General features: G+C 43.0%; 1 protein-coding gene across 6 annotated transcripts in view; it reads left to right on the top strand.

Moving 5' to 3' along the window:
• Positions 1-14,835, top strand: part of PIEZO2 (piezo type mechanosensitive ion channel component 2) — a 454,193-nt gene that overhangs the window by 408,795 nt on the left and 30,563 nt on the right. For 5 of the 6 annotated variants that reach the window (XM_089305336.1, XM_089305338.1, XM_089305337.1 and 2 more), the window contains 3 exons: positions 4,553-4,719; positions 6,198-6,364; positions 13,919-14,374. In XM_089305336.1, the coding sequence (XP_089161462.1) occupies positions 4,553-4,719; positions 6,198-6,364; positions 13,919-14,374 (790 nt within the window). Of the gene's footprint in view, positions 1-4,552; positions 4,720-6,197; positions 6,365-11,406; positions 11,575-13,918; positions 14,375-14,835 lie in introns of all 6 variants that reach the window. The other variant, XM_089305339.1, reaches the window with a different exon arrangement.

Below are 14,835 nucleotides of genomic sequence, written 5' to 3'. Positions count from 1 at the left end.
CCTTTGTGTGATTATGTTTGAGAGAGGGCATTAGTACATTCTAAACTTCCCACGGAAGTCATCAGACCAGAGGCACAAAAGATACTGGTTCTGTTTTTGCAAAATCCGTTACTTATTTTTAACTGATCCCTAATAGTTAGACATACTTATGGTGTTACCTGAGCGAGTGTAAACAAAGGAGCACCACACATTGATAAAATTTGATGGTCCTTTATTGCCAGCGGTGGAGAGTGGGTTCATGCCCTAAAGAACTCTTGACCCTGAAGCCCAAAGCAACAGGGCTTATAAAGGCAAAAACCACAAAATCACGAGGGGAATACATGGTTGCTAGGATCGGGGGAATACATGGTTACTGGGGTCAAGATGACCTAAAACCTATGTGAAACTAATATCAATTATAATTTGACAATTCCTGCTACAATCTTAACAATCTTAATTATAATCTTGACATTAATCCAGGTATTGTTTTTAGTCACATGTAGGACATAGACAAATTACATTTTTATCATTAACCCAGGTGCAGCCTATCCACTTCCAAGCTTGAGCGATCATGCTAGGGGGTTTCTATGCTCTGCCGAGTATGATGCAGTGGACTGCTATTGTCCAACTGTTCTAGATCATAGTTTCAGACCGGAGTCTCATGGTGTGGGGGGGCACCTTCCCAGAATGGAGTCTCAGGTTCTCCAAAATGGAGTCCCTTCCCCACTGTCAAGGTGTTATTCAATGGGGCACAGTATAATAATTTAATGCTAATGGGTGATGATTAAACCAGGGTAATTAGCATACCCTTCACCTCAAGCCTTTATCATTGCTTTGTGTTGAGAACATTTAAAATCCTGTCTTCTAGCTAATTTGGGATATACAGTAAATTATTATTGAAAGAACATGAAGTTAAACGAGAGCTGAATAGAACTGGGAAGAAAAGAAGGACTCTGGAAGCTTGGGACAGCCTCATCCTTTAGGAAGGGAAAACCAAGCCCCAGAGAATCTGTGACTTGCTCAGGACTCTGCAGCTTCAAAGTGTCCAAACCAGGGACAGAACCTGTCTAATAACTCCTGCCCAGTGCGGGTGCCACTTGGGCTTCTCATGCTGTGTGGTTTGGAGGATGGTTCCTCCCTGCAGGAAGGAAAGCCAAACAGACCCAACAAAAGCCCCCCAGAAAGTGAGCTCAGTGCCTGTCTAGTTCTGTTCCATGCCACGCACCCATAGTCACTCACCCCTCAGGGATTCCTGTGCATGTTCTTCACCAGACCGGGAGAGTCAGGCTCCACAACGCCCAGTGCAAAGCCAAGGGGACTTCAAAAAGTTCGTGGAAAATCAGAATTGAAAGCAACACATTTGGAGATACAAAATATCATGAGGTTAATGTGTAGATTTTTCATAAAATGCATTTCCATAATCTTTTGAAAACTCCATGTAAGCATGGATTTCAAACATTTTTGCACCAAAATACACTTAACTTTTAATTCCATTTTTCTATGTACCTTGTAAAACCGCTTGAATTTCCAAGGCTGCCAACTGCTGAATGAAACTTCTCCCAAGCAGTTGCATTACTTACACTTGGTCTTCCATTTCCACACTGATGCACATCTATGTGGAGCCAGATATTCTATGATTATAGCAAAGCTTTATCCAGTAATAGTGGCTAACAATTTAGATTGCCCGACTTGTTTGCTAAGCACTTTTCCCAGATATGTGGGCATATTATTTTGTTTAACTCTCTCAAAAGCCCACTTCCCCACTTCCAAGTCAATTCAACTGCTAACGGCTCATGACCCAGAGTGGCCTGTCAATGCTACACCCTATGGCTCCCATGGTAAAGTAAATAAAGGGAAAATGAAAACCCTAATGTCATGGGTTAGTTAGTGGTCACCCAGGTTAACAAAGTGAGTGTTGCTGATGTCTGCAATGCAGCAAATTTGGCTTTGCCCAGCACAGCAAAACTATGAACGTGTTTTTTACCACTTCTAAGAAACTAATTGAGAACTCAAGAAAAAATCAAGTTGTCAAAGGTATGAAGAGCTGCTACAATGTAGTAATAGGTATAATCCCAAGTCCTTCATCTTCCAGGAGCCAAACTGCAGCTGCCAGAGGTCAGATTTCTACACAAAGCAGCGAGGGATTCCATCCAAACCAGTGTGGGAAAGATGTACCTTGCTCACCGTTGTTTGAAAGGGGAGTGGGTAGAGGGAGAACCATGGGTGTTCCCAGCATCTGCCGCTCAGGGCTGCTCTGTGGAATCCATGGCACGGGTCCCCCTCGGGGAGCAGCTGCCTTCTTCCTGGGCTGCTCTGCTCAACAGAGGGCACTCTCCCTCCCCACTTCTTAAAGCACACCTCCTGCCAGACTGTCAGCTGTCACGTCCTTACACACAGGTTCTGGGGAGCAGGAGCGTCAGCCTGGACAGGAAGCAGCTTCCTTCACACAGGGCGCCAGATGTCACCCCTGCAGCCGGGGCTGGGCCCCGAGGAGAGGGGGTGATGTCATTCTGCCACCTCCTTTCCCCAGTCACAGCTGCCTTCTCCAGGCACAGCTGGCGACTCCAAGATCCCCATTACCCTATTAGGACCTTTTCCCTCTTCTTTGTGGCCACCTGGCCCCCGTCTGGACTCTGCCCAGGAGCCATTCCATTCACAGCTCCACTTCCCTTTAATGCATTTCCTTTGGAGAAGAGTGAACTTTCCACCTGAGAGAAGGTCTGCCTTCCTCCCAGGCGCTCAGCTCAGAAACTACCTTCACTTTCTTCCATTACTAAGCTGAACTGCGATTCACACTGTGGTCTTTGGAGAGAGAAGTTGTGGAGGGCAAAAGTGAGCCATTCAGGGGTCACCGCTGATTACACCAGATGAGGGGTCCACCAGCTGTGCCACCCACGGGCGCCTCCATGGGCGCAAACGACTGACTTAGACAAATGGGTAGGACAGGTGGTTAACATGGTATTTTTCCTCTTTTGATTTTTTTTATTGTGTATATGTGTATGTGTATGCAACATAACACGCTCTTTTGATATACACATATGTAGTGAAATGATCACCAAGGTCAAAGACATTGACCTAGCACCTGTCACCTGTCACCTTCCGTAGTTACCTTTTGTGTCCCATAAGAATGTCTAAAGTCTTCTGTCTCAGCAAATTTCCAGTATGCAATACAATATCATTAACTGTAGGTCTCATGTTGTACAGTAGCTCTCTAGACTTAATCATCCTAAGGAATTGTTCTCCTCCAATTCCCCACCCCCACCCCAGCCCCTGGTAAACATCACTCTACTCTCTGCTTCTCTGAGTTTGATTATTTCAGACTAGTGAGATAATACAGTATTTGTTTTTATTTATCTTATTCATCTCATGTAACACAATGTCTTCGTGATCATCCATGTAGTCACAAATGATGGGATTTCCTTTTTATGGCTGAATAATATTCCGGCAAGTGAGATCACAGCTGTGGAAGTCCTCAAACCTTTCTCAGTGGTCGAGGAACTCGTGTTTAAATCTCTGAGAGTGCTGTGGGTCATGCTGGCTCTGTATTTGGGAGTTCCAGCCTCCCCAGGTCACAGCTGCAGCTGAAGAAGAGATCTAATACCACAAGGATCTTAGGGTTTTTGTTGACTGGGGGTGGAAGGTTTGATCCCAGGTACAGAATTTTGTAGGTAGCACAGCTCAGTCTGCAAAGTATGATGGTGATAATTTAGAGACCTTATAGACATACTCTTTGTGCATTGAACTTTTCACAAAATAGCTTTTAGGTGACTTAACAGAAATGCAGATGTCGTGGGAGGCACGACAGTCTGACTACATCAACAGAACTGTTTCCAGCAACAACCCTTACTTAAGGGTAGAAGAGACTGATAGGGAATCACTGAAGGACCCAGCAAGCTGAATACAGGCTGTTTGTATCCCTATTCAATAATGAATCCATCTTTAACACAGCCTCTACTTTTTGATGAAACACATTGAAGTCAGCCGTGCTCATCTGTGGGTTCTGCTTCCATGGACTGAATCAACCATGAATCAAAAATATTTGAAAAAATATATTGTATAAACATTACATGTCTTTTTTTTGGTCATTTTTCCCTAAACAACACAGTATGACAACTATCAGTATAACCTTTACATTGCATTAGGTGTTACAAGGAGTCTAGGGGTGATTTCCAGTCAGTGAGAAGGTGTGCATAGATTATATGCAAATACCACACTGTTTCATATTGAGGGCTTGAGCATCTTTGGATTTTGCTAATCTGCAGGGTGTGCTGGAATCCATTTCCCATGGATACTAAGGGACTCCCTGGAGGTGGAACCATACTGAATGATATGTTGACCATAGATGACTAACTCTGTCTTTGTCTGGTGTGGATTCTGCCACTGCATGAGTGGTGAGCCCCTGCATGGCAGCTGTCCCCCATGTCCTGCAGAGGGTCAGGTGCCCCACCTCTCACTGGGAACTCAGAGCAAAGCACACAGCCTGGCTTTGGCAAAACATCGCTGCTCCACATGAACGCCACACTGTTTCTGATGTCATGTTCATTCAGAATCACACTGTCCCCCTTCCTCCTAGACAACATCATCAAAAGGATATTTAACATCTTGAAGTTCACCTGGGTGCTGTTTCTGGCGACCGTGGACAGTTTCACCACATGGCTGAACTCCATCTCCAGAGAGCACATTGACATATCCACAGTTCTGAGAATTGAGAGATGCATGCTGACCAGGGAAATCAAGAAGGTAACACTGGCAGTGTAGTGCTTTTTTCTTCCTCCCACACTAAAAGGACTTTAAAAGTCAAGATCTGGTTGATCCATTTTGTTGCAAAAGACAGGATCTCATTCTTTTTTTTTTTTTTTAATGTATTACTGCTGAGTAGTATTCAATCGTGTGTATATACCAAAATTTCTTTATCTGGTCATCAGTTGATGGACATCTATGCTTAGTGAAATAAGCCAGTCCCCAAAAGACAAATATAATATGTTTTTCCTGACTTGTGGTACAGAGAACAAAAAATGCAATATATGAGCAAAATTGACATTTTGAGATTTGATTATTGTGTATAGCCCTTGTCTATACTCTTGAGGAACAGTAGTTTTTTCTACTTACTTCTTGTTCAAGTCTTCATTTGGTGGAGGGTTAATCTTGTGCTTACAAAGTAAAGTGAAAGTATGTCATTGTGAAAATTAAAAGAAAAGTAAGAAAACAAGGCAGAGGGAGGGTGACAATGAGGGAGGGAGGGAAGGAGGAAAGGTATCATTGTGCTCTTAAAACTACATATGAAATTTGTTCCCTTTATATAAATTTTAAAAAGTAACACAAAGTCAGTATTTAAAACTCTAAGGAGGATCACACAAAATGTTTTCTTTCTGGGTAGTTGTTGCCCTAATTATTTGTCTTTTCTATATATTTAAAGCTGTTCCACACTCAGAATTAAAATAATAAAAATGCTAAACACACAGACACACACACACCCCATCTGGGGAATGATGACTGCTTCATGCATTCCGTGCTCTCCCCTCACCAGAGTTTGCAAGCTTAAAATCCCTACCATGCTCTGTAAAGGAAATTTGACCTGAAACTTAATTACAATATATGAAAAGCAACAAAATATGGTCATCTCTCATTTATAGATGATCTCTTAAAATAATATAGGTTGAACATCCCTAATATGAATATCTGAGCTCTAAAATGCTCCGCAATCTTGAACTCTGAGTGCTGATGTAAAACACAAGTGGAAAATTCTCATGAGACATGTTGAAGTCCAAATATTGATGCACTAGAAACGTTGTATACAATTATCCTCAGCCTGTGTGTCTAGGGTGTTTATGAGACATAAATGAATTTCTTGTTTAGATTTACTTCTTATCCCCAAGATATCTCATGATGCATATGCAAACATTCCAGAATTCAAAAAAAAAAAATCACAATCTGAAACACTACTGGTCCCAAGTATTTTAGCTAAGGAATACTCAATTTGGAGGTCATTTCTGGGAGATTACTATCATTTAGCAAAATTATCTACATATAAGAAGGTGATTTCTTGTTTAGACTTACCTAGTAATGTTGACTACCATGCATCCGATGAGTCAACATCCATCTCCAATGTGACTAGTTGGCTTTAGTGCATGAGAACAGAGTCATCTCTACAAGAGGTGCCGAAGCCTCTGCAGGTGAGGGCACGCACAATAACTGTGGCAATGTCCCCTTCTCCACAGGGCAATGTTCCGACGCGGGAGAGCATCCACATGTACTATCAGAACCACATCATGAACCTTTCCAGAGAGTCAGGACTGGATACCATTGACCAACGTCCTGGAGCTGCCGCAGGGGCACAGCCAGCGCACAGGATGGATAGCTTAGATTCACATGACAGTATCTCCAGGTATTGCCCTTTCCAAACAGTGGGTTTGCTTTGGACAAAGGTGAATGAGGTGGACGTTTCTAATGAATGTATGAGGTGAGGGTTAACTAAAAATGTGCATGGTCCCCAGCATCTGCAAGCATTCTCCCACAGAGCACAGCAATATTGTCCTGACCTGGATGGAGTCACATAACACGCAATATCAACAATACACTTTTAGAAATTCCCATATCCTTTGCAAGCATGATAAAGAGATTTCCAACCTGGTGGCCAGGAAGAATGATCCTCCCCAGTCCCCAGATTACTGTTCGTGTTGAGCGCTGCATCTCTGGTGCCTTTCAAAATAGCTTCTCTGCAGAATATCTGCTGTATTGGGTCTTCCACCTTCCACTGCCACCGTTGGTCTTTTCCTTGCAGAACTGCCACTTTAAGGAGCACAGTAAAGACTCCCGAAATGATCTGTGAGCATCTGTCACCTCTGAGTTTTAGCATCATGTGCCTCGTTTCACAAAAGGACAGGCAGGTGACATATTTGAATGAATAGAGGCCATGCTTGGAGCATTTGCCTTGGGCCTCCAGTAAGCACTGTACATGGCTTACCTCACTTTGTCCTTCAGGACTCTACCAGCTACATCCTGTTGCCATCCCTACTTGACAAAGTCCAGTTACATAGGGAATACGAAACTTAGCCAACATCACACAGATGGGAAGTTAATTAAAGCAAACCCAGGATCCAAACCCACATGATTCAACTCAGATACCCAAGCTCTAAACCTCCATTGAACTGTGTCTCTCATTGCTTTTTCCTGTACCCAAGGCTGATTGATTGTGTTGTCCAGAAAAGCCTCTAGATTCATTGCACCACACTATTCCAGGCATCTGCTGCCAGCTGTTCAGAGCTAGCTTCTGAGTAAAGCAGAAGTCCCTGTCTAGGCAGAAAATTTACATTGTCAAGGCAATTTGCTAGACTGAATGAACTACACCCTGCAGCCATCTTCATGGGGCAATCATTCTACCACTAAGGACATGCATGTTTTTTCTCTCATTAAGCATGTTAAAAAGCAGCTATTCTAAACCAGACCTTGGGCTCAGTTCCATAACACACACATAAAAATTGGATTTGTCCCCTTAATGTTTTAAGTCTGGGAAGAATCTTTGAGGTAAGATCATTGCCTCCTAAAACACCTGCTGTAGCTGAGCCCTGGGGATTGGCTGCCTCCTGCCTGCTGGTCTAGGAGTCACACTTTGTGTAGGCAGCAAGCCTCTGATGGCTGGGGAAAGATTTGTCCTTCACAAATTCTGCATTGACTATCTTTTTAGGTACAATAGGGAAAGGAACTGAGACCATTTTATGAACAGCAAACCTGAAATAGATGACAGAAATTTGAAATGACAATATTAGTAGTAGGAATAGGTGAGTTTTTTTAAAAAAAGCTTTACGTTGAAGAGCTATTTTTAACTGTTGCTGAATTGCAACATTTTGCTGTATTTGTGCATCTCTAATTGTGTCTGTTCTTTTTTCTGCTCAATCATTATCTATTGATGCAGATCCACATTTATTGGTATGAAAAGGTATTAGCTTCCTATTAGTAAAACCTAAAATTTTAAAACAGTATGTATAGTAAAGTCTTATTTTTATTTAAAATACATTTCATGAATATATTGATGTAAATGTACAATTTGTAGAAATGAAACCATGCATGGATATATCCCTTCTTGTCCTCACAAAATTGATATTGAGTCTTAGAGGGATAATAGAACAGAATGCATCCCCTAGAAGAGAGTACATCTTGCCTTCAATTTGGGATTAATCTTTGCTTATTTATAAGTCCAAAGACACAAATATTTCAACTATTATTTTTTTATGAAACGAAACATTTAGGACAGAAATCCCATCAGGGTTTCAAGGTCAAAATGTTTATTTCCCAATTGAGATTCGGTTAAAGTGGTTCTAATTCCTAGAATAATTCCTAGATTATTAGAAAAATATGTCAGTGTAATGAAACTCTTTCTACCCAAGCATGTGCACATTTCTCGGTCCTGACTTCCTGAAATATGAGTAATGTACGAAGTTACAAAGGGAATACTTAGTAGGCTCTCCTCTGAATGGTGGTGTCAGCAGAGCCTCACTGTGTCTGCTTGAAACAAATTCCATTAAGACAAAAAGGGACTTCAATTTTCAGCAAATCATAAGTGCCAGTTGAAAGCAACCAACCTTCTTAAATGTGTTCTTGTTGCAACAACTGTCTCTATAGGTCATTATATTAAATCTGACTTCATTTTAATACTAAAACTTAAGATATGTTTCTACCCTCATTCTTCCTAAATCTTCAGTGTTCCAATTTATCTCCTGGTAGCTCCTCCCCTAATGATAAGTGGAAGCAGCATGAACAGGTGTGTGAAAGTGTGCATATGTGTGTGAAGCAGGGTGGTGAGGGAGGCAAGGTGTAGTGGGCCCTTGCAATGCTGACTAATGCTGCTTTCTAGGTCCAGGGATGGATGAAGGTGAACTGGGGAATCTAGACATTTCCAGCTCCACCCACTTTAGAATCTTTTCTTGACCCAGTAGCCATTTCTCAAACAGCCCAGGAATGGTAGGATGTGGCAAATGCTGAGATTCCCTGAAGATATATTTCCCAGAAGATGTTCCATTTATTTGAGGAATCAGTCACTCATTTTTGCATGATATTTACGAAGTTCCACTGCCCTAAGTTTTGGACAGTGCTGCATTTATGACTTCACAAAGTTTATGGAAAAATTAAAATATGTTTATTTGGATGCAAATTTTTAGAATCTATTTATCTTTTTTAATAATACACATTTCCATGCTCTTTTTGAAGACCCCTTATATTGAATATGAACTGAGTGCAATCCAAACAACATTTTGATTTTTCAAGAATCTCAAAATAAAAGATTGCAGACATCTCTGGTTTACTTAACTGAAAGCCATGTTCACGTTCAACTGGAATTGTTTTTCTCAGATAGTGAAGAATATAATCATGTACCTGCATAGCATATAATTTGATTACTACACCTTTGCATCTTTTCTTCAAGAAAATATGCTGAATTAAAATGTAATGTATAGTATTTTTTCAAGTGTCTTCTTTTTTGAAACTAACAGTATTGGATTACAGTTCTGTCGAGCTGCATCCTACTCCCAAAGGGGAAAACCACATAGAAATACAGGCTCACTCCATAAAATTCCAAGAGTTTCCCAGATACCTGAATATCATACTTGAAAGCTGCTTCCTATCCAGCTGCTGACCAAATCAAATGCATCAAAGAATATGAGAAAGAAAATTCAAAATAAATTTCCATTAAATAAACACACACGATTTTTATAATAGTATCTTTTAACTGCATAGTGTTACAAAACATGTAATTAAGAAATTACCTCAATAATAGAAATCATAACTGAGAAGAAAGAAAGAGAATGAAGAAAAACTGGATAAGATGAAATCAAGTAACTGCCTTTAAATCTGACCCAAGATCACAAATGTGAAATCATATTCAAGATTAAAAATTCATGGGTTACATTTTTGCAAAGATTGCCAAAATGTCTTCCAAAGTATAAATGGTCAATCAACAAATAAATTTACTAGAAAGCCAAAGTTGTTAAAATTCACTTTTGATGTATTTGGACCTTGTTTCTAACCACAGAGGCCATTAATTACACATAGGGTGTGACAGACTTTCCTTCTTAGTGGCTGAGTCGCACTCCCAGTGTCTCTACTTAAGGAATCTTCAGATCTCCAAATAGTAATCATTCTACACTGGACATCCAGGAAGCCATACTGACTGCTGGAAAGCAGCAGTCTTCCCTGGAAAAGTCTCTGCTTGTGGATGCACCTGCCCCACTAGGAAGGGTCCAAGGGTCTGGTGGGTCACTAGAAGATCCTCCCTCGCGAGGACACCAGATCTTGCGTCAGAATCCGCATCCCAGATGTTTCACCTCGAGGCATACAGGAGATGAAGTCAGGGTGAGAACCTAACCAGTGAGTTTTGGTAGTGGAATGGCCACAATTTCCTTCAAGTCCAGACTTACAATGGCAAACATTTTCCTACTGGCTGCCTTATAGAATCAGGTAGCATCTACATTTCCCATAGATAATAAATTGGCTTAATCATTATCTTCAGAGGGGTATTCCCAAAGGAGAGGGGGTGGCTGTCATTCAACGCACATCACCTACAAGGTGCCATGCGCATCATCTCAGCCAGAACCTACCATCCTTCTCTCCATGACTGCCACTCCATTGGGTAGCAGGAGGTGAGGAGCTTAACCAGTGGTTTCTCCCCCTACTGACATCCACCAACACCTAAACCCAGAATGGAAACCAATCAAAATGAAAAGTTAACAGACAAAATGAAGCTGGCATTGCTAGAATTCCTTTCTTATTTTCTTTGTAACATTTTATGTTATTTTTTGATGTTGGTTTATATCCAATGCATATCAAACCAGCATCTCTTCTACATGCAAGGCATTTAATTTGGCTTAACTGAATATCACTCAGAAAATGGGGTGGAAAATTCAGTGTGTTGTACCATTCCTGAGCTTCCCTCTCTGATTTTGGAGACGGTGTTGGAAAAAAAAAAAAGATTAACATCTTTTATATAAATTTTACGTAAGCAATTATTTCTGCATAAGCCATCGAGTTCATAAATGCTCTCAATGAACTCAGAATGGCTATTCCAAGCAAAGCATGTTTTCTTTAATAATTAACAAAATGCTTTTGCAAGGTTATTATATCAGTTCTGCTTTGTGAGAGAACTAAAGGGATTTTTCTCATGATTCTAATATTTTCCTGTCCCATCCAGAGAGTGCCATTTGATCGTTGACCGCTAGCCAATATATTCTTTTAAACTCCAGTGCTCTTGTGTTTTATTGTCCCGCCAAACAGGTCCTCCCCTGTCCTGGAGCCCCGCTGCAGTGGTGGTCGTTGTTGGCGGTGTTGATGTTGTGTGTGATTTGCTGCATGGCAGTGTGTCGGTCAGTTGACCCGTGTGTGACGTGATGTACCACTGGCGTTTTAACACTGTGTTTCTGTAACTGTTTGCGCTGCTAGCTGCTACACTGAAGCAACCATGCTGTTCTCAAGGCAGTCTACCCTTGATGATTTAGATGGACCAGACACGGTTCCCAAAACAAGTGAGCGCGCACGGCCTAGGCTCCGTAAAATGTTCAGCATGGATGTGTCCTCCTCATCTGCTGACAGTGGCAGTTTAGCGTCAAGGTGCTTAACTTGTGCATGCTTTGTTTCCTACTTTTCTCATCTTCTCCCCTTGGTGTGTCATTGCCAATCTAAGTTTTTTGGATGTATGTCATTTTTTTTCATTTTTATTTTATGAATTTGCATGATTAACAAAAACATACCCAATGCCTTTTCTGAAATATACTTGTTCCCAGGACAGCACTGTATGAAATGAACTGCTCCTTAATTTTTGTCTGTTAGAAGTTTCTTAAAAAGCCTTGTGATTGACAGTCTCCTCCATTTTTTAAATATTTCACCTTTTCTCTTTTTCCAAGACATAACGCATGTTTCTTGCATGATGTGAAACTGTAGTGGGCAACCCTCACAGTGGAAAATCTATCAGGAAAGGTAGAAAACTTTGATTCGTGATTTTACCCAAAATGACATGCAATCAAGAAACTGAAAACCTGCCGTGTGTAGTCATTTTCAGTTAATACAGAACAAATCGCCCACATGTTATGATCTAAACCGACATAAAAATCAAAACGTATCTGTCCATTTACTGTTGAAAAGAATATCACTATGCAGCAGACTCTCATGCTGTAGACCCCCACTTAGTTCATTTGGAAGAAGATACTTTGGGCTTACGTGTCCTCATTAAGTCCCACCATAAAACAATCCTCACTGGGAAATGAAAACATTTGCATAAAATCCACAGAACTGTTTTTGAACTCAGAGTGGTCAGCAGGGGCAGCAGCTGTGTTTATCCTGACATGAAAATGACCGAATCCACCAAACAAATGTCACTCTGACTGTGCGCAGAGGCAGATCAGAGGAGTGTTGGCAACCCCATGTGTATCTTGACGCTGTGCCGCAGTATGGTGGGGCCTGGCACCAGTGAGACTGCCCTGCTGTGTGAGATGTCCTCATGCTGGCTCTGCCGTCACACTCCGTTGAGTCCTGCAGGGTCCCCCAGCCCCTCAAGGCCAGGCACGATCCCAAGCCACAGGGACCATGCTTAGTCTGTTATCTTCATCTTGGAGCTTACACTGGGTGTGGGGCTGACTCCAATGTTTAGAAAATTTCCACCTGATGGGTCAATTTCATGGCTTTCCTAAGAGGCCATATGAAATTGAGATAGTCTTAACAAAAATCCAGCTTGGCCTTGGACTCTTAGAGCCTTCTACATGATGTGCACACTTAGGGCCAAAGCCTTGGCGATGTTAAACACCTGCGTGGGCATCAAGGGCTTGCACAAATCTGTCCCTCACACCCAGGGTGCCAGGAAGGGCTCTTAGAGGCTCACCAATCTGTCACTCACTGGGATGTCTACACTGGCATCTATCACAAGAAAACAGGATCAAATATGCATAGCTGAGGATCTTAGTGTTTATGGAACCCAGCTGCTCACATGGACCATTCAGAAAATAGGACTTATCTCAGTTGCTAACCCAGGATACTCCTGCATCTTCCCGGTTCTCAACACTCTCCCCTTAGTCCTCCCCACTCTCCCTTTCAGAGGCTGGATGTGTCTGGGGTAGATAATCATAAAAGCCACACCATGAGATGTGGCTGCTCTTGTTTCCATTTCCAGTCTTTCAGGCGTGCACCTGACAAGGAAGGTTGGATAACAAAGGAATACAAGGAGAGGAGAGACACAAGAAAAGAGAACAGGATGCCCAATGTAGGGAGTCATGATAAGAGTGACGAAGTCCTTACCTGGGAAAAGAGCAAAGGGTGGGCGCTGCCCTGGTTAAGATCACCAGTGAGAAATGGCTGGGCGCTGGAGGGATGCAGGACATTCACTCAGGTGGACAGCAAGAAAGAGGCAAAGAAGCAGAGAGCTGGGAGGGAAAGCAAATGTCAAAGAAAGGTGACTATTTTAAAGCTTGCACTTGGTTAGCTTATCCAAAACATAATTATTGCTACCATGCCCTGGAGGCAATGGCTGGGTCCCCTGTGTAGGACTGAGAGTGGAACCCTACAGAAGGAAACGGGCCTGGCCTTCCCTTTCCACGTGGCTCTTCTTGAAAACAGCTTGAACGGTAGGTATGTGATGCTGGGTGTGTGTTGACTTGGAAATCAACCCCGGAACTCATGGCTGTGTCTTCTGCCTACTGTTACGAACACCTGCGTGCACAGGCAGGCTTTGTGCCTTGCCAGTCCTGTGATGGGCTTTTGCCTCGGAGAGGTAGCCTTGCAGTTTCTGCAGAGCAGAGTAGATACACAGCAGATGGGAGGCAGGAAAGATGGGGTATTGTCTTTCCTCGCGGGCTTGGATGTGTTTACTCAGGAGCTCTGACGCCATCTCTTGGGAATTTGGAGAGGTTGCGAGGGGAGTGGGTACTGAGCCAAGGGCATTGTGCCCGTCCCTTTGTCCCTACAGCGAGCCCACGCAGTGCACCATGCTGTACTCACGCCAGGGAACGACGGAAACCATCGAGGAGGTGGAGGCTGAGCAGGAGGAGGAGGTGCTGGGAGCAGCACCCCAGCCCGGGGATGCTGAGGAGGAGGAGGACGAGGAGGAGGAGGAGGAGGGAGTAGAGGAGGCAGAGGAAGAGAGGGAGGAGGAAGAGGAGTTCCCCGTGGGGGCTGAGGACTGCAGCCTCACGCCGGAGGAGGAGCTGCCACAGTTCAGCACGGAGGACGGGGATGTGGAGGCCCCACCCTCCTACAGCAAGGCCGTGAGCTTCGAGCACCTGTCCTTCGGCTCACAGGACGACTCCGGGGCCAAGAACCACATGGTGGTGAGCCCCGACGACAGCCGCACCGACAAGCTGGAGTCCAGCATCCTCCCCGCCCTGACGCACGAGCTGACCGCCAGCGAGCTGCTGCTGAACAAGTGAGTCCAGTCTGAGAGTCAAAGCCAGCACCATGGCCCCGCAGCCAGGGGACTTCAGCAAGGTCATGGGGAATGGAATCAGGAGATAAATGTCTTTAGGTGCAAAAGAATCTTGATATCCATGCATAATTTTTTCACAGGATGTAAATTTTTTGTTTAAAAGTTCTTTCAAATTTTTAAAAAATATTTAGAAGGGTAGAGGGAGTGGGAAAGGGGAGGGTTGCGGGTGGGAGGGACGTTATGGGGGGGAAGCCATTGTGATCCATAAGCTGTACTTTGGAAATTTATATTCATTAAATAAAAGTTAAAAAAATATTTAGTTAGCTGAGAGGCAGAGAGAGACAGAGTTCCCATGTGGTGGTTCACTGTCCAAACGCCCACAATATCTGGGGTTGGGCCAAGCTGAAGTCAGGAGCTGGGAACTTAATCCAGGTTTCCCACATGGGTAACAGGGATCCAAG

Source organism: Oryctolagus cuniculus, chromosome 10 (genome assembly GCF_051225735.1).
Source record: "Oryctolagus cuniculus isolate XC-2025 breed Fujian yellow rabbit chromosome 10, ASM5122573v1, whole genome shotgun sequence".
NCBI classification, from domain to species: Eukaryota; Metazoa; Chordata; class Mammalia; order Lagomorpha; family Leporidae; genus Oryctolagus; species Oryctolagus cuniculus.
Note: the sequence above shows the minus strand (reverse complement) of the source record. Positions and strands in the feature narration are given on the sequence as shown.